Source organism: Colletotrichum chrysophilum (assembly GCF_026319265.1).
Source record: "Colletotrichum chrysophilum strain AFK26 chromosome Unknown scaffold_20, whole genome shotgun sequence".
Lineage (NCBI taxonomy): Eukaryota > Fungi > Ascomycota > Sordariomycetes > Glomerellales > Glomerellaceae > Colletotrichum > Colletotrichum chrysophilum.
Genome location: NW_026517307.1, coordinates 282,245 through 306,732, shown reverse-complemented (window position 1 = coordinate 306,732; position 24,488 = coordinate 282,245). Strand labels below are relative to the sequence as shown.

Sequence of the window (24,488 nt, the reverse complement as noted above, 5' to 3'; positions counted from 1 at the left end):
TGATATTTAGTAGTGATACCCCTCCACGCATTATGCTTAGCTCCTAGAGCGCTACTGGCATGAATTTCAGACAATCGCCTAGAGAATTTGCATTCAGTCACTTGCAAATGTACCAGAGTATGATGTGAGCCAATAAGGCCGGCTGATGATTGATGTATAAGGCTGATACCGAACCGCCGTCTTTCCAAACGCCAAATCTACCTGTCCTGGAGCTCAGGATCTGTGCCTGCTCAGCTTGATCCTGTCCTGAGCAACTTCTTGATTTTACATGGCCCAAGCGGGCATTCGTGATATATCATTACGCTGGCCGTGGTGTTCCCCCAGGAGTACCCGTCTCCTCCCTGATGTTGCCGTTTGCCAGTACCTTCTTCTTCTTTTTCTTCCTCCGCGGGACAACAGCGGGCTTAGCGCCGTAGCTCCCGAGAGAGAGCTTGGTGCCGCACGTCAGGCACTCGGAGTTTTCAGGCACGTCGCAGAAGATGCTGAGGCAGATACTGCATACGAAGCCGGTGTCTACCACGCGGCCGTGGCAGAAGCATGCGGCGCGGAAGTCGACTGTATGGTGCGTGGGTGGGATCAGGGAGGATCTAGCCTCGGCGTCGGCAGAGTACGCGAACATGAGGTAGCTCAGTAGACCCCTAGGACTGGCTGCCTGCATGAAAGTTCCGTCGGTGATGTAGCTCGCTTGCTGGAGGAATGTTGCGTCTCCAGAGAGGGCGAGGGTGTCAATGGGAATCTGGGAGTGCGCCGCCGCGAAGACGGCGTTCATCGTGGGTATGTACTGCACCGGCTCGGAGTCGGAGACAGAGAGGATGAAGATGCGTGCATGAAGGCGCGTGAGGGCGGAGGAGGTCGCGCGGGTGGCTTCCGGTGTCTTGTTTGTCTCGTTGAGCGCCATGGAGGCCTTGTTGATGTATGACAGAGCCAGCGTGAGCGCGCCTGACAGCTGGGTTGTTGTACAGGAGAGGTCGGCTTCGGTGGTCTGATTGATGACTTCGCGTATCGCTCCGAGAACCGCCTTCTCGATCTGCGCGAACTGGGGGTACTTGTTGGCGTTGGACTTGTTCGGGGTCGGCGCAAAGGCGTCTGCCATGTCGACGTCCTCAGACGCGCCGTTCGTCGAGGCCGCCTTGGGCTCGGGCTTTGTGGGGTAGAGCCATACTGCGCGGTTGCTGTGGGATGCGATTATGGCGACCTGGTTGGCGTTGCTGAAGGCGAGGTGGGCGTTGACGAAAACGAGGATGCTTGCGATGGCTTTGGAGAGGGGGAGGACATCGTTGAGAGCGGCCCAGGCGCGGGGGTTCGTGTCGATGACGATGGAGAGGAGCGAAGGAGTCGTCTCGTGGGAGGAGACCTCGTAGTGGTCGGAGGCGTCGACGTTATTCATGTTGAGGAAGGGCTATGGCGATGGCCTCGTCGGCTTGCGGCCAGGTCGCGGGTAGGTGTCACCGGCGGAGCAGCATGTGTGTGATGTGTGGTATTGGTAATGGTATTGGGGGATAGACCCCTTGGTCAATTGGACCCTTTCAATCCTACCCTACGTCTTCGAGAGGGAAGACTGGACCAGGTCTCTTGGCGCGGTATCACCAAAAAGGGCAGGGCGAGAGGTAGGGGTTTGTGTGAGGTGAGGTGATGCAACTAAGCTTGCTTCACTATCAGAAATAACTGACGACGGAGCTGCTGGCGGGTCTGTGCACGGCCGACGCCATGGAACAGGCAAGCGCAGTTATTGGATGGCACCCACGGGCAAGGGCTCCGGGGAACAGGCTCCGAAGGTCCAGCAGGGCAGCGGGCTGAGGACGGAGGTGCACACTGCACTGCACTGCACTGCACGCCTAACTACCTGGCAGCACGCGGGATGCGTCACAGGGACCCGGGGATCTCACTGGACACCCATTCCATATCTGGTGAGATTTACTGCGCCTAGTAGGTAATGGGGAAGTGAGGTCATTGCAGCAAACATGGGGAAGATCTGGAGCGATCATGCACAATTCCTGGGAACAGATGCTGGGTATGCTAGCGTTTGACCAGTTTACTGCGCCAGAGCATAATGCCACCCTCCATAGGTAGTGCCTGGTGAACAGAGACTGCGACTCGACTCGCCATCTCGCTGAAATACCTACGCAGGCTACGTGCTGCGTACAGGCAGGGTGGGAAGCGCTCGAGGCGCGGTCTGGCGTGGGGGCGCGTTAAGTGGTGTAGGGGCGTGACGGCGGGCTGAGGCAATGATGGTTGGTGTGCATGGTGCATTCAAGCATTCTGCCCCGCCCGTCTACACGCAGCTGCATCTTGTTGGCCGGACTCTATCAGGATGTACCTGCTTGACTAGTCAGCCGGCCAAGAGGGGCTGGAAGGGCTCAGCAGAGTGAGCCGAGCGGTGTTCATGCACTTGGGGTTGTCTCTCTGCAGACGGGAGGAAGGGATGCAGGTATGAAGATGTAAGTTGAGGTGGGATGATGGAGGGAGAGTGCGGAAGCCGAGCGGTGTAACTGTTGAGTTTGGGGTCTGGAGCTGGTTGGGAAGAGTGAGAGTTTGGTTTTGACTGGTCCCCTGTGATGCAACCACAAAGCACGGCGCCGGTATGAGCTTGAGTGCCAGAGTGCGTGCTTGGGGTGCTTGATGTGCTTGGTGTATGTGCTGGTGCCCTGCATGTTGCGTTGCGAATGGGGGCCAAGGAGGGGCACCCGTGGCACCTAAAAAAGGAAACGGCGACGAGGGACGAGGATGAGACCTGACGTTGAACAGCTTGATACCGAGGCGCTCTATTCGGCGCCCCCTAGTCCCTTATTCAGCACCCTTTTAAACCCTTTTTAGTAGTACGCTTATATAAAAAAAAGCTATATATACTAGATACTTATTTACTTAAAACTAGTATATAGCTATTTATATTAATATCTATACTTATTTATATATAAATAGTAAAAAACGCTTTAAAATATTAAAAGAAAATTATAGAAAATTAAGGAAAATTATAAAAAATTTATAGTTAAGTAGTTAAAGTTATAAATAAGCTAGGGTTATAAGTAGGTTTAAGTTATTTTTAAAATATTTAATAATTTATTTAGTATTTTATTAAGATATTAGTTTTTTTCTATTAATTAAAAGTACTAAATAAGAGATTAAAAAGTACTAAATAGAGCGCCTCTTTAATATTTATTATATCTTACTAATAACATTTTATTTAATAAGTAAGGTTAAAAAGAAAATACTCTATTTAGTACTTCTTAGTTTTTTATTTAATACTTTTAGTTAATAAAAAAAACTAATATTTTAATAAAATACTAAATAGAATACTAAATACTTAAAAATTAATTAAAATTATTTACAATTTTAATTTATTCATAACTCTAATTACTTAACTATATATTTTTTATAATTTTTCTTAATTTTCTATAGTTTTCTTTTAATATTTTAGAGCGTTTTTTACTATTTATATATAAATAAGTATAGATATTAGTATAAATAGCTATATATTAGTTTTAAGTAAGTAAGTATCTAGTATATATAGCTTTTTTTTATATAAGCGTACTACTAAAAAGGGTTTAAAAGGGTGCTGAATAAGGGACTAGGGGGCGCCGAATAGAGCGCCTCGTCAGAGGGAGGTTGAGCATCAGAGGCAGGTCTGTCTGGGTCTAGGTAGGTCTGGCTGGCACTTTCTGTCATCTTGCGTGTACGTACCCAGCATGTTCTGTGGCTAAACTCGCCCATCAACTCCATGCTAGCTGGTAGCACTGGCCAGTAGCAAGTCTCAGAGTTGTGAAACCGCTTGGGCTCATCTTCCTGCCTTTTTTCTTATCTCAGCAATTGACCGACCAAACCTCCTCCACGCATCTGTCATCGCCGCACCCTGTGACCATCAGACCGCGCAGCACAGTCCGCCGCCGCCCCTAAGCTTCCAAAGTAAAGGTAAAGGTACAAATATTGACTACCGCCCCATCCCGTCTCCTTCTAGAATTTTTCTTCCGTCCCAGGTCTGTCCTCACCTACCCACCACCAGACTTGGAATACCCTAAAATATACATATCTACCTTATACCCTACACCAAGTACCTCTGCTCAACCATTTTCCCAGTTGAGCCACGCACACACACAGCACATCATCAAATGGCTGCCGTCACCCAAGCCTCCGCTCCCAAGACGGAGCCCTCGAGAGAGGATGAGACCCTGCTGGTCCTTGCGCGATTAATGGAGGGCGGCAAGGAAGACGACGAGACCATCCGCGACCTGGACCAGCTCACCAAGCTGTTGAATGACGACCTCCAGCTCATCCAGGCCAAGACATCCGCACCCACGATATGCAAACTCATCGACAGCGACTGCGTCGACACCATCTTGGCATACCTCGACATGAGACAGCCAGAGATCGTCCGCGCACACGCCATCGTGGCCACCTCCGCCTATCTCAAGGCCGCCGGTGACGATGGTGCCAAGAAGCTCTCGGGCTTCTTTTTCGACAAGGTCAAGAGGGGCACTTACGATGACTACATTGTCGCCTTCTGCGTTGCTGCTTCAGCCTTCCCCATCGTCCCGGATCTGACTGCCGAGCTGTTCCTCAGCGAGGGCTTCCTCAGCTCCCTGGGCCCCCTGATGAGGAGGAAGTGGAAGAGCCGCAAGGTCGAGACCGCCTGTCTCGAGATGCTCAACGCCGCCTGCATGAACTCGCAGTGCCGTGACGCAGTGAACAAGTACTGCACCGAGTGGCTGGAAGAGGTTGTCGACCAGGACCCCGACCAGATTGCCAAGGAGATGCAGCAAGATCCCGAGTACGCCGTCCAGGAGGGCTCCGTCGCCATGCGGAGGCACTCGGAGCAGGTCCAAAACTTGGCAGCCGTCATCCTGGCAAAACTGAGGGTATGGTATTCAGACCTTTCAACAACCGGACTTGAAGCCGTCCAATCTAGATCTGACTGACTTCAGAATGAAGGCGGTGCCCCCGGCGCCGGCGCTGAATGAGGAGGGGCAAGGGAAGATTTCACCGGCAATCACTACCATCGAAGACCTTTCAACGAGATTCACATCAATGCTCCTGAGCGACGACGACCATGGAGATCAACATTCAATCGAAGGCCTGGCGTACGCATCGATCCAGCCAGCCATCAAAGAGAAGCTTGCGGGAAACCCAGATTTCTTGAAGAAGCTGGTCAAGAAGCTGGCGGACGCACCGCCAAAATCTCCCTTGACCTATGGAGCGCTCAGTATCTTGGTGAACATCACTAGATACCAACCTAAGCTGTCTGAGGAGGACAAGAAAATGAACCAGCTGAAGGCATACGCAGCTGCAGCTGGCAAGGGCGCTGGGCCTGATCCCCTTAACGACGACGACCATGTCACAGAACGGTGCAAGCGTGTCTTTGAGGCTGGCGTCACCCCGGTCCTGGTCACGCACAGCAAGTTTGGTTCACCTGCGTCACTTTCTCTCACTGTCGCTATCATTTATTCCCTATCAGTTACAACCTCTTTGCGTGGAAAGCTGGCACAGCAAGGCGCTGTGAAACTACTCCTCACGGCGTGGGCCACACTTCCAGAGACTGAGGCCGCAGGAAGGCGGACAGCCGCTCAGGCTCTGGCGCGAATTCTTATCAGCACCAACCCGGCTCTCGTGTTCGGCGGCAGCCGCTCCAATCCTCAAGCTTCAGCTATCAGACCGCTTGTTTCCATCATTCCTCCGGACCCAGCAGCGGAGCACCGAGACCTGCTTCCAACTTTTGAAGCGCTCATGGCACTTACTAACCTCGCATCGACTGACGATCTTGACACTAGAAGAGCCATCATCCGGGTAGCCTGGCCACAGATTGAAGACCAATTGCTTTGCTCAAACGCGCGCGTATCGAAGGCTGCCGTCGAACTCATCTGCAACCTCGTACAAGCGGTTGAAGGCTTGGCACTGTATGCCGACGGTAGCCCCCAGGCAAAGGGCCGCATGCACATTCTCCTTGCACTAGCCGACGCAGAGGACGAGGGCACACGCAGCGCTGCCGGTGGCGCTCTCGCCGCTCTCACAGGGCACGAGAACGTTGTACAAGCCATTGTGGACCGTGAGCGAGGAGTCAAGGTTGTCCTCGACATGTGCGCGGATGACAACGAGGACCTGCGTCACCGGGCTGGTTTCATTATTTACAACATGGTGGCTGCCGAGGGTGCACCTGGGGCTAACGCCCGCAAGAAGATTATCGAGGAGGGCGGTCTTGAGGTTCTCAAGGAGGCGGCCAAGAAGAGCCGGCGGGCGGAGGTTCTCGAGGTTCTCGTTCAGGCGTTGAAGATTCTGCTCGAGGATACCAATAACAGGGCGTTGGAGGGTTAGAGGTTCGCATCTCTTTTGTACAAGATCCTGATACATGAGGTAGAAGGCAAAGACCTAAACCACGATAAACAAAAAAGACGGACTAGAGTTTCCTGAAATAAATGCAATCACCTCCCCGGGTGGCCTGGTACTTTTTATTCTATATTACGGAATGACGATGGTATCTTGTGTGTACTTTTTGTCTACCTTTTGACCTTGTTTACGCATCCTTTTCCACCCTGTTCAACACCGCCACGCCCTCGACGTGTCCCGTCTGCGGGAAGAAGTCGAATCCCACCAGGCTCTCAATCTCGTACTTTGTGCCGTCGCCCCCGTCGCCGCGCACAAGCACGCCGACGTCGCGCGCCTGCGTGTGCACGTTGCAGCTCACGTAGACGACCCGCCTCGGCCCGTGGCGCAGCAGCTGGCTCAAGAAGTCATTATCGCAGCCCTTGCGCGGGGGATCAATCACGACGACCGTCTCGTCCGCGGGGTACGTCACGTGCTTGAACAGCTCCGGGGCGTCGGCGGCCATGAAGTTGCACTGCTCCTCGGGGAGGCCGTTGAGCTTTGCGTTCTTGCGGGCGTACTCGATCGAGTCCTTGGCGATATCGATGCCCGTGCTGCCCTTGAAGAGCGAGGCGAGCGTGATGGTGAAGAGGCCGGAGCCCGAGTAGGCGTCGATGAGGTACTTTATGCGGTCGCGGTTGGGGCCCGCGGGCGGCATGACGTGCTGGCGGATGTAGTCTGTGAACTTTGGCAGGATCGAGTTGTTGTTTTGGAAGAAGGAGTTGGCCGGGTTCGTGAAGATGAAGTCGTCAATGTACTCGCTCGACATGGCGCCCGTGGCTTCCGAGATGCACGTCTTGATGTCGACGTGGGTGTCTGTCTCGACGCGGACCGCGTCTTCAGACAGCTCGGCGGGCGGCTGCTCTGCGCCGGTTTTGGGGTACCGCGTGGTGTTCTCGCGGAGGAGGATCGTGGCGCCCTTGGTGTAGTTGCCAAAGTCGCGGGCGATCCTCGCGCGCTCGCGCTTCATGCCCAGCCGTACGGCGTCCGTTCCGATGGGGCAGTCCTCGATGTCCAGCACGATTCTCCTGCCCTTGGCGTTGAAGCCCACCTCGGGGACCTTCTCGAGCGCCTTCCTGGGCCTGCCCTTCTTGTGGAAACCAGGGGGGCCGTCGAAGTGAGGGGTGAGCTTGGTGCGGTAGTTGTACTGCAGGGGGCTGCCGATGGTGTCCCTGATGGTCGGGACCAGCTCGGGCGGCAGCTGCGAGAAGTTCTTGTACGCCTTCTCGACGATGGTGCGCTTGTGAGCGAGCTGGGTGTCGTAGTCGAGCATCTGGAACTGGCAGCCGGAGCAGGTGGAGAAGTATTTGCAGTTGATCCGGGAGTCGTCGCGCAGGGGGCCGGGCGTGATCACTGACAGGAAGTCGGCGACGGAGTAGTTTTCCTCGCGGACGTGGCGGACGACTTTGATCTTTGCGACGTCGCCGGGGGCCACGAAGGGGACGACGTAGACTTGTGGGGAGTGGGGTTGCACCGCAAGACCGTCACCCGTTGAAGAGAGCTCCTTCACCTCTACCTCGATCTCGGTGAAGAGGTCAGGGAGCGGTATTTGAGGTGTCTCGACTGCGCCGTCCTCCCCCTCCCTCACCTCGGTCTCAGGGAACAAGTCCTTGCGTGAGGCGATGAGCGCTTGCACATCCGCCGCCAAAACCTCTTCCGACGATCCCTCCGTGATGTTCCTCTCACGCTTCGATTTCCTCTGCTTGGGATCCCTCCTGCCGCCACCCTGGCCCTGGAATTGGCGCTTGCCGTTCTGCTTGAAGTTGCCGTTCTTGTTCTGCCATTTCTGCTCCCCCTGGGGTTTTGAGGCGCCGTCCTGGGCGGGTTGCGCCGCGGGCTGTGGCTGCTGAGCCGCCTCTGTTGTCGACATGGCTCTAAGTGTGAAGGCCGCGGGAATGCGGCGGTCGGCTGTGAGGTGGAAGCTAGTGAGGGCCGGGCGGAGTGAAGATGAATTGAGTCTCGGGAGCAACCGAAGATGCAAACCCATGAGCCAGGTGCGGTGAAAGTTTTTTGGCTGACTGTCTGTAACCGTTGGGGCACACTCAATCCGATTTTTTCAAGCAATAAGTAATAGTATAGCGAGAGTGGGACAGACTCTCTGAATGCGTTGTTATGGCAGCACCCTTTTGCAGCCAAAATTCAATGTACTGCGACATTCAATAAATTGAAGCTTGTGACTTGTGAGAAAAAGTTATCACCGTCTGAAGTTGCTGAGAATTACTTAATTTGCCCACGCCTGATTGGTCGCCAGTGTGGAGCCGCGCCAGGTGATCGTTATCATGCGTCCCCCAGGTCCCAAGGTGCAGGTGTGGCAGCTTAGCTTCCCTTATCAGTAAGCCCGGGGGTGGTGGATCCCCGCGGCGGCGTCCCGAGACCTTGTGAGCGTCTCTGCTGGGGCACTTTCGCAATCGACATAAGTCATGGCGCTTTCCCACTCCCTGCCCACCCCCGAACACGGAATGCGGGACGCAGAGAGAGGAGACTTGAGCTCGCCATCGCACCCAACCTTTTTTTTCTCCGTGTTATGATTTGGCGGGAGGTTTGGTAGACTGTTTATCTTTTCTTAGACAGCCAGACAGTTCGGAGAGACAACAACACTTTGGACAGCTGAAGACGTAGAAGTCTTCCCTTTTTCGGCTTATCAGTCTTCGGCGTTTGCGCCGATAGGCTCTCGGAGCTTCCGTCCGGTCTTGAAGACTCACTGACCTCCGCGTCTGTTCACTCCAACATGAGTGAGTTCGTCCCAACCCGTGGGATCAGCACTTTTTAGGAGTATGTTCGTACTGACTATGTAAACCAGGGTTATCTCTCTCATTACGGCGTTTCTACGCCTCTTTGCTGGCTCTGGTCGAGTTGCGGCTTGTGTCGGCTGCCGCGATACCGGAATTCGTCTTTGATCCCTATGGCGGTGACACAGGCGCCGTTGCGAGCGAGTCTGTGGAATGTAGCAGGATAGGACGCGATCTAATCGCGCGTGGCGTACGTTCGGTTTGCCGGAGACTTGTAGAAGGATGATGCTGACTGGCTTTCATAGGGCAATGCCGTAGACGCCTTGGTCGGCACGACCTTTTGCGTGGGAACTGTGGGCATGTACCACTCGGGAATCGGCGGCGGCGGTTTCGTTGTCATCAGGGACTCGGACGGAAACTATGAGTCTATTGATTTCAGGGAGTCGGCGCCCGCTGCTGCGTTCCAGGACATGTACAAGGGTAACGTCCAGGGGAGTGTGTACGGAGGCCTGGCTGTGGGCGTGCCGAGCGAAGTTCGTGGTTTGGAATACATCCACAAGAAGTACGGCGTAAGTTTGGTTCTTGTGGTACTGTGAAACTTCACCTAACGAATGTGCAGTCTCTTCCATGGAAGACGGTTGTAACTCCGGCGGCCCTGTTGGCCAAGGGCGGATTCCGAGTCTCGGAGGACTTGGTCAGATATATGGCTTCAGCTATCGAGAACCAGAAGAACTTCCTTGTCGAGGATCCTGTCTGGGCCGAAGAGTTTGCTCCTAATGGTAACTAATGCCTGAAGCTTCTCAAATGGTGTGTTCACAGTCAGCTAACAGCGGGATAGGAACGCTTCTCAAGCTCGACGACACCATCTATCGCAAGAGATATGGAGCGTAAGTAGTTCATAATCTACGAAACCAACTACATCTAACACGAGTAGTACGCTCGCCAAGATCGCCGAGGAAGGCCCTGAAGCCTTCTACAGCGGACCCATCGCCAAGTCGATGGTCGCCACGGTCCGCGCCACAAACGGCACAATGACCCTCGACGACCTGCAATCCTACAAGGTCATCACCCGCCAGTCCCTGAACATCACCTACCGCGGCTACCGCCTGATATCTATCGGTTCTCCCGCCAGCGGTGCTGTAGCCCTCAACACGCTCAAGATCATGGAGCAATTCGACCCCTCGGAGAGCGACGACGTGACCCTCGGCGTGCATCGTTTCGATGAGGCTATGCGCTTTGCCTACGGCGCACGCTCTCTCCTCGGCGATCCAGACTTTGTAGCAGGAATCGGACCGTACGAGGATACTCTCATCGACGAGGCAACGGCCAAGAGCATGCGATCACGCATCCTCGACAACCAGACGCAGCCGGTGGAAAAGTACGACCCCCACGGAATGTACTCCAGCGAAGGCTTCGGAACCTCGCACATCGTGACCGCAGACAAGTCGGGCATGGCCACATCCCTCACGACCACCGTGAACCTGCTCTTCGGCGCCCAGATCATGGACCCGCTGTCCGGAGTCATACTGTACGTCCCACCACTGACCCCTTTCCAGCCCTCACTCCGACTAACGTCCCCAGGAACAACGAAATGAACGACTTCTCCATCCCCGGCGTCCGGAACGCCTTCGGCTTCGAGCCGTCCCCCGCGAACTTTGTCCGCGCAAACAAGCGGCCCCTCTCGTCCATCACGCCCATCATCGTCGAGAATCCCGACGGAAAGCTCTACGTCACCGTCGGCGCGGCCGGCGGCTCCCGCATCATCAGCTCCACGGCGCAGGTCACCTGGCACGTTCTCGAGCACGGCCAGACCATGAAGCAGGCCCTCCGCGAGCCGAGACTACACGACCAGCTCATGCCCAACACCGTCACCTTTGAGTATCCCTTCGATAACGACACCGTTGCCAGTATGATCGACAAGGGCCACGTCGTCACTTGGGTTCCCGAGGGCCGCAGCGCGGTGCAGGGCATCAAGTTTGAAGATGGTGTCTTTGAAGCGGCCAGCGAGCCGCGGCAGAAGAACAGCGGCGCGTTTACTGTTTAGATGCATGACATGATGATGTAGACCGTTTGCTTATTCTAGAAACGTTTTCCATGTTTATTGAGGTGTCTGAAGGAAAGGGGTATCCTCGAGTCTATCGGTACATATAGAGATACAACTAAGAGCAATGCATTTACGGCGTCATAGCCACGAGCTTTTCCATCTGGGCGATCCACTTCTTATCAAATTCCGTCTCGGTGAATCGCTTGGCTGACTGTCGTGCTCTGAGGCGGATAGGAAGCGTGTCCTTGATGGAAAGGGCCTTCTCGTAGCCTTCTGCGAATTCTTTGACGTTGGTGGCATGGAAACCTGCAGTCCTGTTAGCTAGCACACCCAAAGGTCACAAAGAGTCACTCACCAGTAGGTTGGCCATCGACTTCGACCACAATATCAAGCTTGGGACCTCCACTGTCGTGAACAACAGAGATGAGACCCGCAGCCTGGTACTCAACCACGCCAATGCCAAAGTGCTCATTCCACATGCCATTCACGCCCACAGACGCCCTGCGCAGCCAGTCCAAGATCTCAGGCCAGGACGCATCCAAGTGAAACTCAACTCTGTCCTTAATATTGAGCTCATTGACAAGGAGGCGCAGCGTATACACCCTCTTGGAATCATGGTCATCCCTAACACTACCGATCAGGACCAGCTTCGCGTCCCTGGCGGCTTCTGTGTTAGTCTTGAGAAACTCGGCAAAGGACTGAATGATGAGTTGATGGTTCTTCTCAGGGCGGAACTGAGCAATGTAGACCATGGCCTTCTCCCGCTTCTTCTCACTGGCTTCGGATACCTCCACAGCTTCCTCGAGCTCCTCAACGGCGCAAGGGGGGTAGTTGACCTCAATCGGGTTGGTGCGATGTCTGGCCTGGCGATGCGGACCCCAGAGCTTCTGGACATGGCCCTGCGTCCAAGTCGAATTCGTCATCACAATGTCAACAGTGGATCCAACGCGGGAATACAGCGCTGCAAACAGTCGCCAGTAGGTCTTTTTGACCGTGCCCCGCAGGCCAACGCCTTTGCCGGCGTTGACACCTTGCGTTCCGGTTGTAGATTTGGGGTCGAGTGATTCCAGCATATCGGTCGAAATAGTCGGGTAGTGCACGTATGCGCAGGTGGGTACTTTGTGGAAGAGGAGCTTGCACAATCCCAGAGCGAAAGCGTAGCCCATGGTGTCAATGAAGATATCGGGAACCAACAGCTGAAAGGCGTCCCACGCCAGGATCATTGAGCCCAATGACTGGCCAAGGAGCGTGAAGTGAGGCCACGTCGAGGCCAGGACGAGGTGTCTCGTGCTCAGGTAGCAGAAGTTGATGGTCGGGGAGTGGAGGTCGATGTTGAACCGAGTCTGAGACACTGTGTGAGTGCGGAAAGAGGGGATGGATATTGGAGGCACAAACCTTGACACGCGCGAGCATGGACTGCTTATTCATTTCGTGGTCGCCAGTGTAGACGACGCAGAGAGCGTTCGGGTATCTTTCCTGGGTGGTCTTGATCGCGGCCCAGAGGACTCGCTCTCCGCCGCCTCCAGCGTTGCTGCGTCTTGTTAGTCGCCGCCTTTCACTTTCTTCCAAGGTCGACGCACCAAAAAGGATGGAAAAAGCCGACTATCCCGGTCCAGTTGGCGTCCTTTTCTCCTCCAGCAGAGCTTCCAGATGATTGTGCCTGCACATTGGTCTTATTGGATACCGATCGAGCTTGGGAGAAAGCCTGCTGCTCGGCAGTCATAAGCTCGAGAAGCTGGGCCCGTCTCCCCTCCGTCTTCTTGCGCAAATACCAGCCCAACAGCGAGCCGATGCCTCGCATCAGCATAGGAATCATGATGTAGGTCGCAAGCGGGGTGATGGCGATGATCGGCACAACAACGTAGGCGAGGGTCCACGGATCGAGGCCGAACGAGAAGGGCTTCTGCCCAGACGGCGCTGAGCAGGTTTCTGGCATCGGAGTCGACCAAGAGGGTGAGAGTGGACAGGGATTGAGCTTGCTATGCTGCGTCGTGACCGGAGTTTGTTTGTACCAAAAGGCAGTCGAGGGCGAAAGGCGCTGCGGTGAAGTCCAGCAGCATCAGCATGCCCGTTGACGTTGGTGGGATGTTCAAGAGACAAGATGGGATGGGACTTGAAATGGCCAGGTTGTACTGCAAGCTAGAAATGGGGCGGGGGGAGCTGCAGCGCTGCACATGAGGGGCGGCACACCTTCCCGCGTGTAAGGTAGGTACCTCACAGTGGAACCCCGCAAGGGTCCAGGTCTTTTCCGTCCCGATACAGTGCACTAGCTGGGCTGAGGGCGCCAAACTGGAATTGGCCAACCAGCCGGCGGCGCACGAAATTGAGCAGTACTGAGGAGGTACGTAACTGATTTGCTTCACTCTCTCTCAGTCTCAAGCCTCGCCCAATCCCTCCCGGCACCGCACCAGCCTTCGTGCCTGTCTGGTCTCTCCGACAGCTCACTCCTGTCGCGCCCAACGCCTCTTGACGACATTGACGGATCAGAGGTCAAACCACGATGGCTTCTCTAAGAGGCGCGCGTCATATCTCGGCGCCCACATGGCGCCTGCCAGCCGGCTGCTCTACAAAACCATTTCACACTTGTTTCCGACCAGGCCTCGCCAATAATACGCAGCGCTTCACTCAGCACAAAATTGGCACCAGGCGTCTCCACATTCAGACGGTAGAGAGCTGTATCCAACTCGCTCAGGATCACATGGTCTCATTGCACCTCGCCGGTCTAGACTGGCTAACAGCCATATTCGGACTGGCATTAATCCCCGCGGCACTCCGAGTGCCGTTGACCATCTACTCAACAAGAATTTCAGTACGCCAATCGAAATTGAATCCTTTGGTGCAGGCCTGGAACCACACAGTCCGCTCTCCAACCAGAATTCAAAAGGTCCTCGACGTGGCCAGGGAAAGGAAAAGAATATACAGGGAACGGGGTGTGCAAGAATGGAAGAACCTTGCACCAATGCTCACCATACCATTCTGGCTAGTCAACACCGAAGCCATCAGACGGGTATGCGGCGCCAACGGTGGTCTGCTTTCACTCATCACCGGCAGCTACAGAGAAGCAACACAGTCCGATGGCGAGGGAGCAGCTATCATCTCAGACCAGACAGCAGCAGCTCTGTCGGCGGCTTCTGATGGTATTCAATCTGCTGCTACAGCCTTGGACACGGGTGTTTACTACGCGCCCGGGGAGCTATTATGCGACATCGCAGCTCGCTCCGATCCCTTGCTTCTTTGGCCTTCGCTGCTCGCTGCGACAATGGTCACGTCTTTCTGGCCGCAAGGCAACGAGATGAAGCGACTGGTCTTTGGCTTATCCACCGACCTCAAACTCCTACCTCCGAGCACGAGATGGAGAGTCCGACTTAGCAGAGCGGCACTTCTCGTCGGCGCAGTCGCACCGTTCACACTCTGCCAACTGCCGGTGGGCTTGTTTTGGTATTGGATCTCGTCGTTTTGGGCTGGGCATGCGCTTAGATGGTTCGCCCAACTATTCACCGGTTCGCCCGAGAAGGCAATCCGGGAGAACAAGGTCGTCCCTTGCCGGAACTTTGAGCCGATGTTTTTAAAGATGAAATAGATAGGACCTAGTTGAAACGCGGAGGAACTTTGGAAACATTGTTTCGGTGGCCGCACTAAGGACTGACGATAGTGTACAAACAAAAGGCCATACGCCCATAACGCCCTGAATAAACCAACATACAGAAATGAAAGCGCACAAACTGTCCCGACACTAGTCAAGGAAAACGGCGAGAAGAACGATGGTGAGGATGACAGCCAGAATCAGTAAGAGGCAGCAGCCCTTGTTGCGCGCAGCCTTTTGATGTCTTGCCGCCTGTCGGAGCTCAACCTGGGCGCCTCGGGTGTCGTCTCGCACATCTTCCACGTTGTCCGCGATCGACGTCAGCTGTTCGCCCTGCTCGGATACAATCTGCGCCACCTGTCTGAATAGAACATTCAAGTCGCCAACACCTTGCTCAATGTTGCGGATCTCCTCCTCGCGCTCGATGATGAGCGCCTCCTGGAAGTCCACCTCGTCCTGAGATGCTAATCGGATGGCTTCCTGCTGCTGCTGTTGCTCGAGACGGTCTTCGGTGCCAGCCGAGGCGTCTGCTCCCTCTCCGTCTTGCGCCGCGCGCGCAGCTGTGACCGATGCACGCTGCTTCTCAAGGGCCTTGCGCTGGATGTCTTGGAATTCTTGGAGGGCATTCTGGAAGTCCGTCGAGACCCTAGATTGGTCATACTTTTGTTGTTTCTAAAATGAAAGTCAGCGGGAGAACATGCATCCTCTGCGCGCCACAATATACCGTCAAGTCGTCCCAGGTCTGTAGCTTCTTCACTCCATCTCCAATCTCCTTGCATAGGTCCCGTGTCTTATCTAGGTGATCATGAACTCTTTCTCTCACTCGAGCGGTGTCGCGCTTCGTGCCGAGAATATTGACATCAGACGTCAGCTGCTGGATGTTGCGCCGCAGGTTGAAGATCTTGTTCGTCAGCTGCGATTGGAGCTGCTTGAACTCGGGGTCGTCGGAGTAATTGCCCTGGCGACCTGATCGGCCCGCTTCGAGCGAGGAGAGTTGATCATAAGACATGTTCCGAGATGAAAAACAGAAGCGATGGGTATCAAAAGAGTGAAGTCGTATCGTGCGACGATGGATCAATTTGGACGATACCAATATCTTGTATTGTTGGAGAAACGCGGGCTCGTGATGCAATGCCGGGAGCTAGATGTCGTCGTTAGCTGTGGCTGGAACCTACGTAAGTGCCTGCCGTCATCCAATCACGTCACGTTCGCATTGATGGTGCCTGATTATCTTATCTGCACGTGATATGTCGTGGCTTACCTCAGTCTGCAGGTGGCTTCGTCGGTGGGCCCAGGCGCCCTGAAAGCTTGACCCGTACCTTACCTAGCTGCAGTGTTGTTGCGTGGGAGATTTTTGCATTATTTACTTACTTCCAGATCCCGGCACGAGCAGCTCGAGTGCAGCCTCGCCAACTTCTCCCCAAAAAACACGGTCAATCGACCATGCGCTGTCAGCATGGCACCGGCAACAGTCAGAAGGGCGCCTTATAAGGACTTTCTGCAGCCTGCACTGCATAGACGGTTTTCTTCCACGGCTACCATTTTGCTCGCCCTTTCTTACTTCCAGGCCATCATTCTGTCCGGCTGGAGCTCTTGTGAGTTGCCGCTCACGACGCCTACCTACGAGCGAAGCTCCCGACTGACCTTTGCTAGACTTTTGGACATGGTTTCCCATTGGCCCCGCTGGCATTCGTACCCTCTTCATCTTCATCTGTGGACTGGCGATACTGGTCCTGCGCATCTCCCAATACCACGTCGGCGTCCGCGCTGCTAATTCGACCTTCGACGCGTTTACCAAGTTCTTCTTCAGTCTCCAGACCATCGAGACATGGATGTTCTACAGCTTTTCGAGCACACTCTTCTCCTACATATACCTGTGGGCGCTTCCAGAGACCGCGAATCTGGGGGTGGTAACATACTACAGCGGCGACCGCGCGCGAGCGAACGAGAGGACGATTTTCTTCTTTTGCTATATGGGCATCAGCGCTGCCGTGCAGGCGCTTTTCCACTTCTACCAGGATGATGACAAAATCCTGATCAACGTCTCGAGGTCGAAGAACGGTGAGGCGAAGAGCTCGGGGGATAGCTCCGCTACCTTGAAGAATGTTGTCGGAGAGATCCCAGCGATTCTGGCCCAGGCAGGCTCCAGAGCTTTTGCCAATATTCTCGTCACATCCGTTGTCTATTTCTTCCTCCTGCGATCATGGGCCTGGGGATGGGCGCTATTCTTCCTGCGTCCCTTCTACAACCTCCCCAAGACGAACATGCTGCCTCCTAGTCAGCCAGTCGACATCCACCTCTTCGTTCGCTGCTTTATTGCAGGCTTCCTCATTTCCAGCGCATGGAAGACGGCGAATCATGCTTTTTCGACTTTCATGGTTAAAGAGCCGCTGAAGAACGGCAAGCCCCTTACTAGCGAGTCCAAGGATCCCAATGGGAGCCTGCTGAATGGACTCAAGAGCAAAAAGTCGCAAATTCGGGTAAGTCATCTGCTGCCGTTCTGACAAAAATCCAACTGACGTCCACAGTGTTTTGCTCTGTGGGAACTTGCACACATTGCCCGAAGCGATGATGTCAGACGGAAAGCTATCTACGAGGATATTGATCGAAAAGACGGTTCCATGTGGTCGCAAGTTTTTGTGCTCTGCCTTGAGGTGGTAAAGAGCATTGAAAAGAGAATTGATGAGTATGGAAAGCCTCCAGCAGCGCCTGCTCCTCCCGTCGAGCCCGAGCAGGTGCGGGCTCGTTCTTCGGCACCTCTGAAGGAGGATCCGATCTTCCAGAGCAAGCCAGCGAACAAGAGCATGCGCGGCGAAGTGGAAAAGGCCCTTACGTCGGTTGGACGACACCCTGGTCACTCTCCCGTCTCGCAGCTCAGCCCTCTGGCAAAGAAAACGCTTCGGGGTGCGCGGGACAAGGTCCTGAGCAAGGAGCAGCAAGAGGCTCTGTCCTCCCCTCAGTTGAGAACCCAGATCCAGACTTGGGCACTGACGATCGTGGGTAACGAATATATGGGCTGGATCTTCCGCCAAGAGTTCCGCAACCGCCTCACTGCTGTAATTCTGGGATCCCCGTACTCGGAGCTGAGCCAGTACATCAACGCCATTGATGTGCTCAGCTTGTTCTTGGTGAACAGCATCCAGGAGGACAAGTTTGGTAACGTCCACAGAGACGTCGCGTCCGTCATCCGAAACTTCACCGTTATCATTAACAAGATTGAGGCGTTCAAGGCCAACTTCCCAGTTCACTGGACGGATATCCACGGAAGCAGGGCCACGCCGGAGGTGGATGGAGTGTTGTCTGCGCTGAAGACGGGCCTTGCGCAGGTTGTGGCAGAGTTTGAGCCTTACACGAGCGACTTGAGATTAAGTCGCACGGATATCAGACTAGCCAAGGAAGCTTCAACCGAAGCATCTCCCACCGAGGAGGACAGACCATTGCTCCCTGAGATGCAACAGGCCCAGTAGGGACGGGCCATGTCGCAGGTGCGTGCTTGGTGCAGAGGGATCAGTAGATTGAGCAGTCGGTGAAGGGCGCATGGGGGGGCGAGGCGGACGAAAAAGATATTCGCATGCATAATGAAGTGTGCGTAGTACCACACAATTAAAGAAAGTAAAACACAATACCGATTGCAAGCCCCAAAGTCTATCACATGTAATTGCATGAGTCCGTCCGGTCTGGATCAGAAGCAGAATGGACACAAGACGATTGGATGCCGGCGATTGGGCGCAGTCGCACATGTAAGACACCTTCTAGACGCTAGTCATACCTTCTCGTGTCCACAGAGCAGCGGTAACGAGAAAATGAGGTGGTGCTACCGAGAATTCCCCCAAGTCCGGCAGCCCAGCCCATTGTGATCCTGCGAGACCGGGTTGGAATGTGGATGGCTAGTGCCCGTTGGCCGCTCACCCGCCTGGGCCGCTAGGCCGAATCTTGAATTGGAAAGCCTGAAAGCTGGAAGCTACAAGGGTCCCCATTGGAACCCCCACCTGAGCTTTTGAATTTGGGGGGGATGAGCAGTGGACCGCAGCGAAATAAAACAAAATGACCCAGCCTCTCCCGCGCTCGCCTGTCTTTCGCGGTTCCCGGTTCAGGTCGTCACCATCACGCTACGTGCGGCGAAACCTCCCGCCATCTTAACCAACCTCCAATCTCACACTCGTTCCCTCAAACCTTTCCCCTTCCTTCTTCCGTTCCCTATGTAATGTTTAGCCTTCTACGTCCCTCTTCTTCTGACCATTCACGCCACCATTATCGACACTATTCGCATCGGCGCATATTCACCCAGCCATGCTTTTCCGATTTGCACCATTACCTCATGCACTGACCCGACAGTCCATGATCTCTGTCCAGAAAACTCGTCACCTCCCGGGTTGATTCCCTCGAGTCGCACCTATCACACCATTCCCGATGTTCTCTCCACGCGCAATTTTCCGTTTTATTTACGGCAGCTTCTACTTCGTCCTATGCTTCCTCCTCGCCGCCCTCCTCCTCGTCACCCCGGGCGACACTATATACCAGGCTTACTCCAACAACCAACCATACAACATATGGATCATCGCCGCGACCCTCACTCTCGTCCTTCTCATCGTATCCTTCATCTATGCGACGCGGTTGTATCTGAACAAGACCATCCTCGCATCGATACCGAAACCATGGGTCCCCATCGAAAGGGGCGACGTGAACAAGAAGGTTCACGAAATGATCACAGCGGACCTCAAACGCAGCGCAGCAATCGCCTACGATGCGAGACCCCGAGTCGAGACCAATGCGCTGGGCAGCGAGGCCGATGAAACGGTTGCAGAGAAAACCTACAGCGGAGGCAGCGAAGGCAAGAGAAGGTTTCAACTCGTGAGTCTGAAGAAACCCGCCACGACAGAGAAGGACACAGGCATAGCACTGCCTCCTCGACGACCAGTCTGGGGCGAAATCGAACACTACGGCTGGTCGTCTCCCAACTCCCTCGATCTTCCCGATCTACAATACAGCACCGTCCTCTCCGAACTACCGAACCTCATCGAGGCGAAGGCGCTTACGTCTGCGCCCCCCGATCCAAAATCCTCGACTATCCCCCCGTTGCTCGATCCCGATGCCGTAGCACTTCTGCAGCGACCTCTGCAAATGGGGTTGCGCGATTACTTCGGACACCTGGCTGAGCTGGGTGTCATTTCGCTTAACGCGACGACCGCAGACTTCCTGGCCGCTTATGAATATGCGCGATTCTCCACCCGGCCAATATCGAATGCACGGTTTCGCGAGTTAATGCACTTATTTGCCGCTATCCTCCGAGGCATGCGACCTCTAGATCCAACCATGTTAGGCTTTGCGGATGAGCCCAGCGAAGAGAGCGATATCGATAACGACGCGCCCATGGGCACAAACCCGACTACGCCTCGAAGCACCCTGTCCCGTTCCGCAACGCAGAGCACACAAGGCTCCTTTCAAAAGAAGAGGGTGCCGCAGATGGATGCGCGCAACTCTTCAGCACATACTTGGCTTCAATACCGTACAGCACCTGCAACACCAAATATAGGTACCCTAGGCGGTGCAATATCCAGATCATCGAGCTTAAACAGCTTTGCTCAGTCTCGGCCGGCGTACGGACCTAGTCACTTCTCATCTAGCGCCAGTATGAGATCAAGGGCATCCGGAAGCTCGGCATCGGGCTCAGTCATCCGACTGGCAACCCGAACAGACTCGACCGATTTGCCGTACGTGTTAACCCTGAGGGAAACAACATAGCAGTCAAAACCTGTACTATCACGATTGAATGACACTAGGCATTGGGTTTAGCATGATATCCACGGCGTTCTGGGGCACGGGCAGCCACATGTATTATTTAATCGTTAATTACACAAGTTCCTGGACACTTTCTCTCCAAAGGATTATCTCAATATTATCCTTTGAATGCCTGCTGCATCTGTGACACCTGCACATCCGTCGGTTAAAGGCTGCTTGGATCGCCGCATGCGTCTCTGCGCCGTCCTAAAATAGGAGTTACTTTGACAGGCTCGTCGCCAGTAGCAACCCGCCGACGTGGCTTCAGCCGAGAGGAAGCTATTGTGGAAATCTCCGGGAAAACGTGGCTTGTAAGATCCAAAGAGTGACGACATGTTTCGAAGGAAAAGGAGGTGGAAGGGGATTCGCAATTTGGGTGAGAAGGGGAATCGTGGGTGATAAAGAGGGGTGCAAGCTGGTTGCCTTATTGCACCTGTTGCATCATTGCATGGTGCGAACGGGCGGCCTGCACTCAGCCAACTCTTTAGTTGCGGCCGCTATGTTCGGCAGTGCTAGTAGAGGAATATCCTCGGCGAAAGCGACGGCTGGCCCCGCTAGAGTCTCTCTCACTGGCATTGTGCCTTTGTTTTCGGTGTTTTTGTCTGTTTTTCCGGTGCCTGGAGCACATGTAGACAACGAAACTCGGGTGTCAGCCGGTGACCCCGGCCGGAGCGGACCCGAGACGGTGTATGGATCGGATCCGAGCGGGGCCGAATAATTACGGAAGCCGTATTAGGTAGCTGAGCTGACACACCTAGCCATCAGAGGCGTTGTAGGTCAGCATCTGTTGCTTATCAGCCGATCTCATGATTCCAATCATAAAATCCTAGTCTTACTGATAGATTCTGATTGGGTGAGCATCATTCTTTGACGTGCAGCGAGAGAGGTCCAACCCTCACACATCGCTTTCACTTCTTCACCTTGGAGATGGCTTCGTGTATGATCTTGGTTCTATGGTCAATACGCTGACTAATGGAGGCTTTGGTCTGGCTGAAAAGAGGGACGGGACCATTCCTATCGGCCAAGAAGGAGGCGACGCGTTGTTTCTCTTGCGACTTGGAGGCGTCAACGTCGGAACCGATGATGTTGGCTGGGTTTTCACTGGATTACAGTCCATGTCAGTCCAAATACTTGCTACTATGGTCTATAAAAGCAACGCTCCGCTGATTCAATGTGAAATACAAGTCGTAATGTATTACAATCAATATGGTATGTGATTCCGTGTGCTAAGACTACGTACCCGTTCACTAATGTTCTGGTAGAGCTGATGTCCGTCTGAGCGTGGCGTGCCTGTGCAACAGCGATATGAAACTAGCGTCGAGGGCTTGGCGAAGATGTTGGGTTTTATTCAAGGGTTTCGCGTCTAGAAAAGATAACAAAAGGTAGAAAGAAACTGAGATTCAACAGGGCGACTTTCCTCCAACGCAATCGAGTCGAGAACCATATTATATGAAAACTGTCGGAGTCAGGGTCGCAACGAAGGTTTTTGTCCACAATATGTCCATTGGAGGGAACTATCGAGGCGGCAGCATCACTTGAACAATCTGCTGCCTGAAAGTTGACGAGCATGCCAGCAGCTACTTCGTTGCATCTGCAGTTCCCTGCCATTGTTGTATGGCGTTCAAGTACTACTTCTACCTCCGCCGAGTTCGGGCAGATAAGTCAAGCACACGACTGATGCAAGTATATGCCATGCGTCAGAGAGTGGATAAATTTGGCCAATGATCTGAAAGCAGGTCGTGAACACAGTTGAAGCTTTGATAGTTGAGGTTAGCCATGAGGCAAACGAGGCAGCAGGACGCCTCCTCCACAGCGTCGAGATATCAGGTTCAATTGGACGACATGTACGCATATTTCGCCGTGGTTGGTCTTTTCGTCAAGTCATTCGTTCTTTGGGGGACGGGTGCAGCCGACAAAGCAGGATTCGTCGCGCCTCCAGTTCGCTATATTTGTGTGGTTCGCCCGTCAGAAATTTGGGGTAGTTGAGCTTCCCCCAGGTCTCAATGCCACTCATGTCACAAGCAGATCCGACAAGGGCTTACCGCCAAATAACCAGCTCGCATGGTCCATTTGGGTCGACCTTTTTCAGTCGTTCAACGGTCGTGGTCTAACGTTGACTATTCCAGGAATACATGCAGCCATCTGCTTGATTCCGTCTTTGTCGCTAATATGATGGATAGCTGTGGCGCGGCAAATATCTGCCATCCGCGTCGAGAATGGTCACTCCCAGCATTATGTCTTTGCGGCATAGAACAGACTTCAGATTAAAGGAATAAAGATTGCTAGATCCCTTTCGACTCGGGTTTCCTGCATTTGTGCATCTTACTCTCCGAGTCGGTGGGGCCGGACCGGCCCGGTCTTGAAAATCATGGTGGGTACCTAGCGCGAGCGGCGGAATCGGGCTAAGGGTCTTTGGGGAAACTTTCAGGCTATTTTCAATGAGAGAATGTGCTCTGCAGATGAAAAGTCTCTTGGATCAATCTATCTAGACGAATGGAAACGGTTCCTTATGTCAAGAGTCACCTATGCCTCAGGCGGCTCGGAAGCTTCCTTCTCAGGTTTCTGGCCCCAAACGGAATACCTGAACCATTTGTTAGTAAATCTTTCAACCCCTAGAGCTATAGAGATATAAATCGCTTACACTAGGAAGTAGGCGTGAACTTTGCCCTTCTTCATCTCATCCCGCACATGCGCGCAAAATACCAACACTTCCTCCTTGGTCCAGTCAAGCATGCGAGTAAACAGAGCCATGCAGATGGATTCGATGCCTTTCGTCATGCTCTCAGCGCACCACAAGCCAATGTCCTTTTGACGGGGGTCAGCGGCCCAAGTACCGACGGGCCAGTACTCCGTGCGTTCCTGAACGTCCACGAAGCCTGCCTCTTGAAGCAGCCTCTTGAAGCTTGGTGCCGTCGTAATGGGCTGCCCGGCGGCATCGGTGGCTTTCACGACGTTCTGCGTCCACTGCAAAATATATGAGTCCTCCGTCATTGTGCCATCTCCACATATCGCTGGGAAGTTGTTATCGTGTAATTCGATGTATCCACCAGGCTCGAGGTTGTCGTAGGCTTGAGAGAGGAATTTAGGCCAGCTGCGGAAGCTCCCGACCATAGCCCTGACAAATATAAAGTCAAACGGCTGCGAGAATATCCACGGCTTGTCGACATCGTCCACCTCAAAGTAACAGTTTGGCGGGACGCTGGTAGCTTAGGTCAGTTATCTCTTGTGGCTGGGTGGAAGTCATAATGAACTCACAAGTCAGGCTGGATCGGACTCAAATCAACCCCAATAACCTGTGATTGCTTAGCCCAATTTAGACCAGGTTCACTCAGTGACCTACGGTTGCCTCGGGATGTTCGTCCGCTACGGTTTGATTAGCTCAGAATTCTCAAAGAAACCGAAGTGCTTTCCACCATACCATAGTCTATGGACCATATGCCGGTTCCAGTTCCAACGTCCAGGACACGGTTCGCACCGTACTTCTTGGGGCTGATACACAGGCCGTCCCACGTCCTCACCCACAATTCATGAGCATGGTCTACGATGTATTCATCGTCAGTCGCACGCTATCGTTTTGGTTTTGGCTAGACGTACCCAGGCGATCTTGCTCCGTCTGCGTCAAGTGACGTTAGATTTCACTCTAGAAAAAAATCAAAGCCGGGCCCTACCTCATCATTCGGTCCAAAATACTCTGTGGTGGTGTTGTTAGCAAGAGATTCGTTACACCACTTTCGGCTTCCAACTCACTTCCGTCACTCAGCCTGTGGTAGGTGCGGCCATTCTCCTTTCGAAATTCCATGATGCTAGACCTCAAGGAAGCCTTCGACGATGCCACGGACTTCGAAATGTTAGTTGAGGACTCAAGCCCACCTCAGACAGGCATGTGGATGGCTAACCTCAGGCGTTATAGACACGGCGTCATCTTCGACTTGAGGCGCCTTTTTTACATAAGTTAATTCTGCCCCATGTAGTATGATATACACCGCAATTGCGATGTAGAGCACAT

The 24,488-nt window shown here is 53.9% G+C and overlaps 9 protein-coding genes across 9 annotated transcripts; 4 read left to right on the top strand and 5 right to left on the bottom strand.

The window, feature by feature from the left end:
• Positions 1-298: 298 nt before the first annotated feature.
• On the bottom strand, positions 299-1,387 carry COL26b_003593 (uncharacterized protein; the record flags this gene model as incomplete). Its single annotated transcript, XM_053176488.1, has 1 exon — positions 299-1,387. One exon carries the CDS (start codon positions 1,385-1,387, stop codon positions 299-301), a length of 1,089 nt encoding a protein of 362 aa, XP_053039575.1.
• A 2,716-nt stretch (positions 1,388-4,103) lies between these two features.
• On the top strand, positions 4,104-6,300 carry COL26b_003592 (uncharacterized protein; the record flags this gene model as incomplete). Its single annotated transcript, XM_053176487.1, has 2 exons — positions 4,104-4,850; positions 4,924-6,300. The coding sequence occupies 2 exons, from the start codon at positions 4,104-4,106 to the stop codon at positions 6,298-6,300; spliced, it is 2,124 nt and encodes a 707-aa protein (XP_053039574.1).
• Positions 6,301-6,499: 199 nt separating this feature from the next.
• On the bottom strand, positions 6,500-8,218 carry COL26b_003591 (uncharacterized protein; the record flags this gene model as incomplete). The annotated part of the gene is made up of 1 exon (XM_053176486.1): positions 6,500-8,218. The coding sequence occupies one exon, from the start codon at positions 8,216-8,218 to the stop codon at positions 6,500-6,502; it is 1,719 nt and encodes a 572-aa protein (XP_053039573.1).
• An 858-nt stretch (positions 8,219-9,076) lies between these two features.
• On the top strand, positions 9,077-11,121 carry COL26b_003590 (uncharacterized protein; the record flags this gene model as incomplete). Its single annotated transcript, XM_053176485.1, has 7 exons — positions 9,077-9,080; positions 9,149-9,327; positions 9,383-9,646; positions 9,697-9,856; positions 9,916-9,964; positions 10,012-10,605; positions 10,659-11,121. 7 exons carry the CDS (start codon positions 9,077-9,079, stop codon positions 11,119-11,121), a joined length of 1,713 nt encoding a protein of 570 aa, XP_053039572.1.
• A 130-nt stretch (positions 11,122-11,251) lies between these two features.
• ALG11 (asparagine-linked glycosylation protein) lies at positions 11,252-13,057 on the bottom strand (the record flags this gene model as incomplete). Its single annotated transcript, XM_053176484.1, has 4 exons — positions 11,252-11,427; positions 11,477-12,464; positions 12,517-12,652; positions 12,702-13,057. The coding sequence occupies 4 exons, from the start codon at positions 13,055-13,057 to the stop codon at positions 11,252-11,254; spliced, it is 1,656 nt and encodes a 551-aa protein (XP_053039571.1).
• Positions 13,058-14,854: 1,797 nt separating this feature from the next.
• COL26b_003588 (uncharacterized protein) lies at positions 14,855-15,713 on the bottom strand (the record flags this gene model as incomplete). Its single annotated transcript, XM_053176483.1, has 2 exons — positions 14,855-15,376; positions 15,429-15,713. 2 exons carry the CDS (start codon positions 15,711-15,713, stop codon positions 14,855-14,857), a joined length of 807 nt encoding a protein of 268 aa, XP_053039570.1.
• A 447-nt stretch (positions 15,714-16,160) lies between these two features.
• Positions 16,161-18,171, top strand: COL26b_003587 (uncharacterized protein; the record flags this gene model as incomplete). The annotated part of the gene is made up of 3 exons (XM_053176482.1): positions 16,161-16,299; positions 16,358-17,184; positions 17,233-18,171. The coding sequence occupies 3 exons, from the start codon at positions 16,161-16,163 to the stop codon at positions 18,169-18,171; spliced, it is 1,905 nt and encodes a 634-aa protein (XP_053039569.1).
• Positions 18,172-19,114: 943 nt separating this feature from the next.
• Positions 19,115-20,446, top strand: COL26b_003586 (uncharacterized protein; the record flags this gene model as incomplete). The annotated part of the gene is made up of 1 exon (XM_053176481.1): positions 19,115-20,446. The coding sequence occupies one exon, from the start codon at positions 19,115-19,117 to the stop codon at positions 20,444-20,446; it is 1,332 nt and encodes a 443-aa protein (XP_053039568.1).
• Positions 20,447-23,005: 2,559 nt separating this feature from the next.
• COL26b_003585 (uncharacterized protein) lies at positions 23,006-24,281 on the bottom strand (the record flags this gene model as incomplete). Its single annotated transcript, XM_053176480.1, has 8 exons — positions 23,006-23,063; positions 23,124-23,681; positions 23,738-23,775; positions 23,823-23,845; positions 23,901-24,020; positions 24,077-24,095; positions 24,151-24,173; positions 24,230-24,281. The coding sequence occupies 8 exons, from the start codon at positions 24,279-24,281 to the stop codon at positions 23,006-23,008; spliced, it is 891 nt and encodes a 296-aa protein (XP_053039567.1).
• Positions 24,282-24,488: the final 207 nt, after the last annotated feature.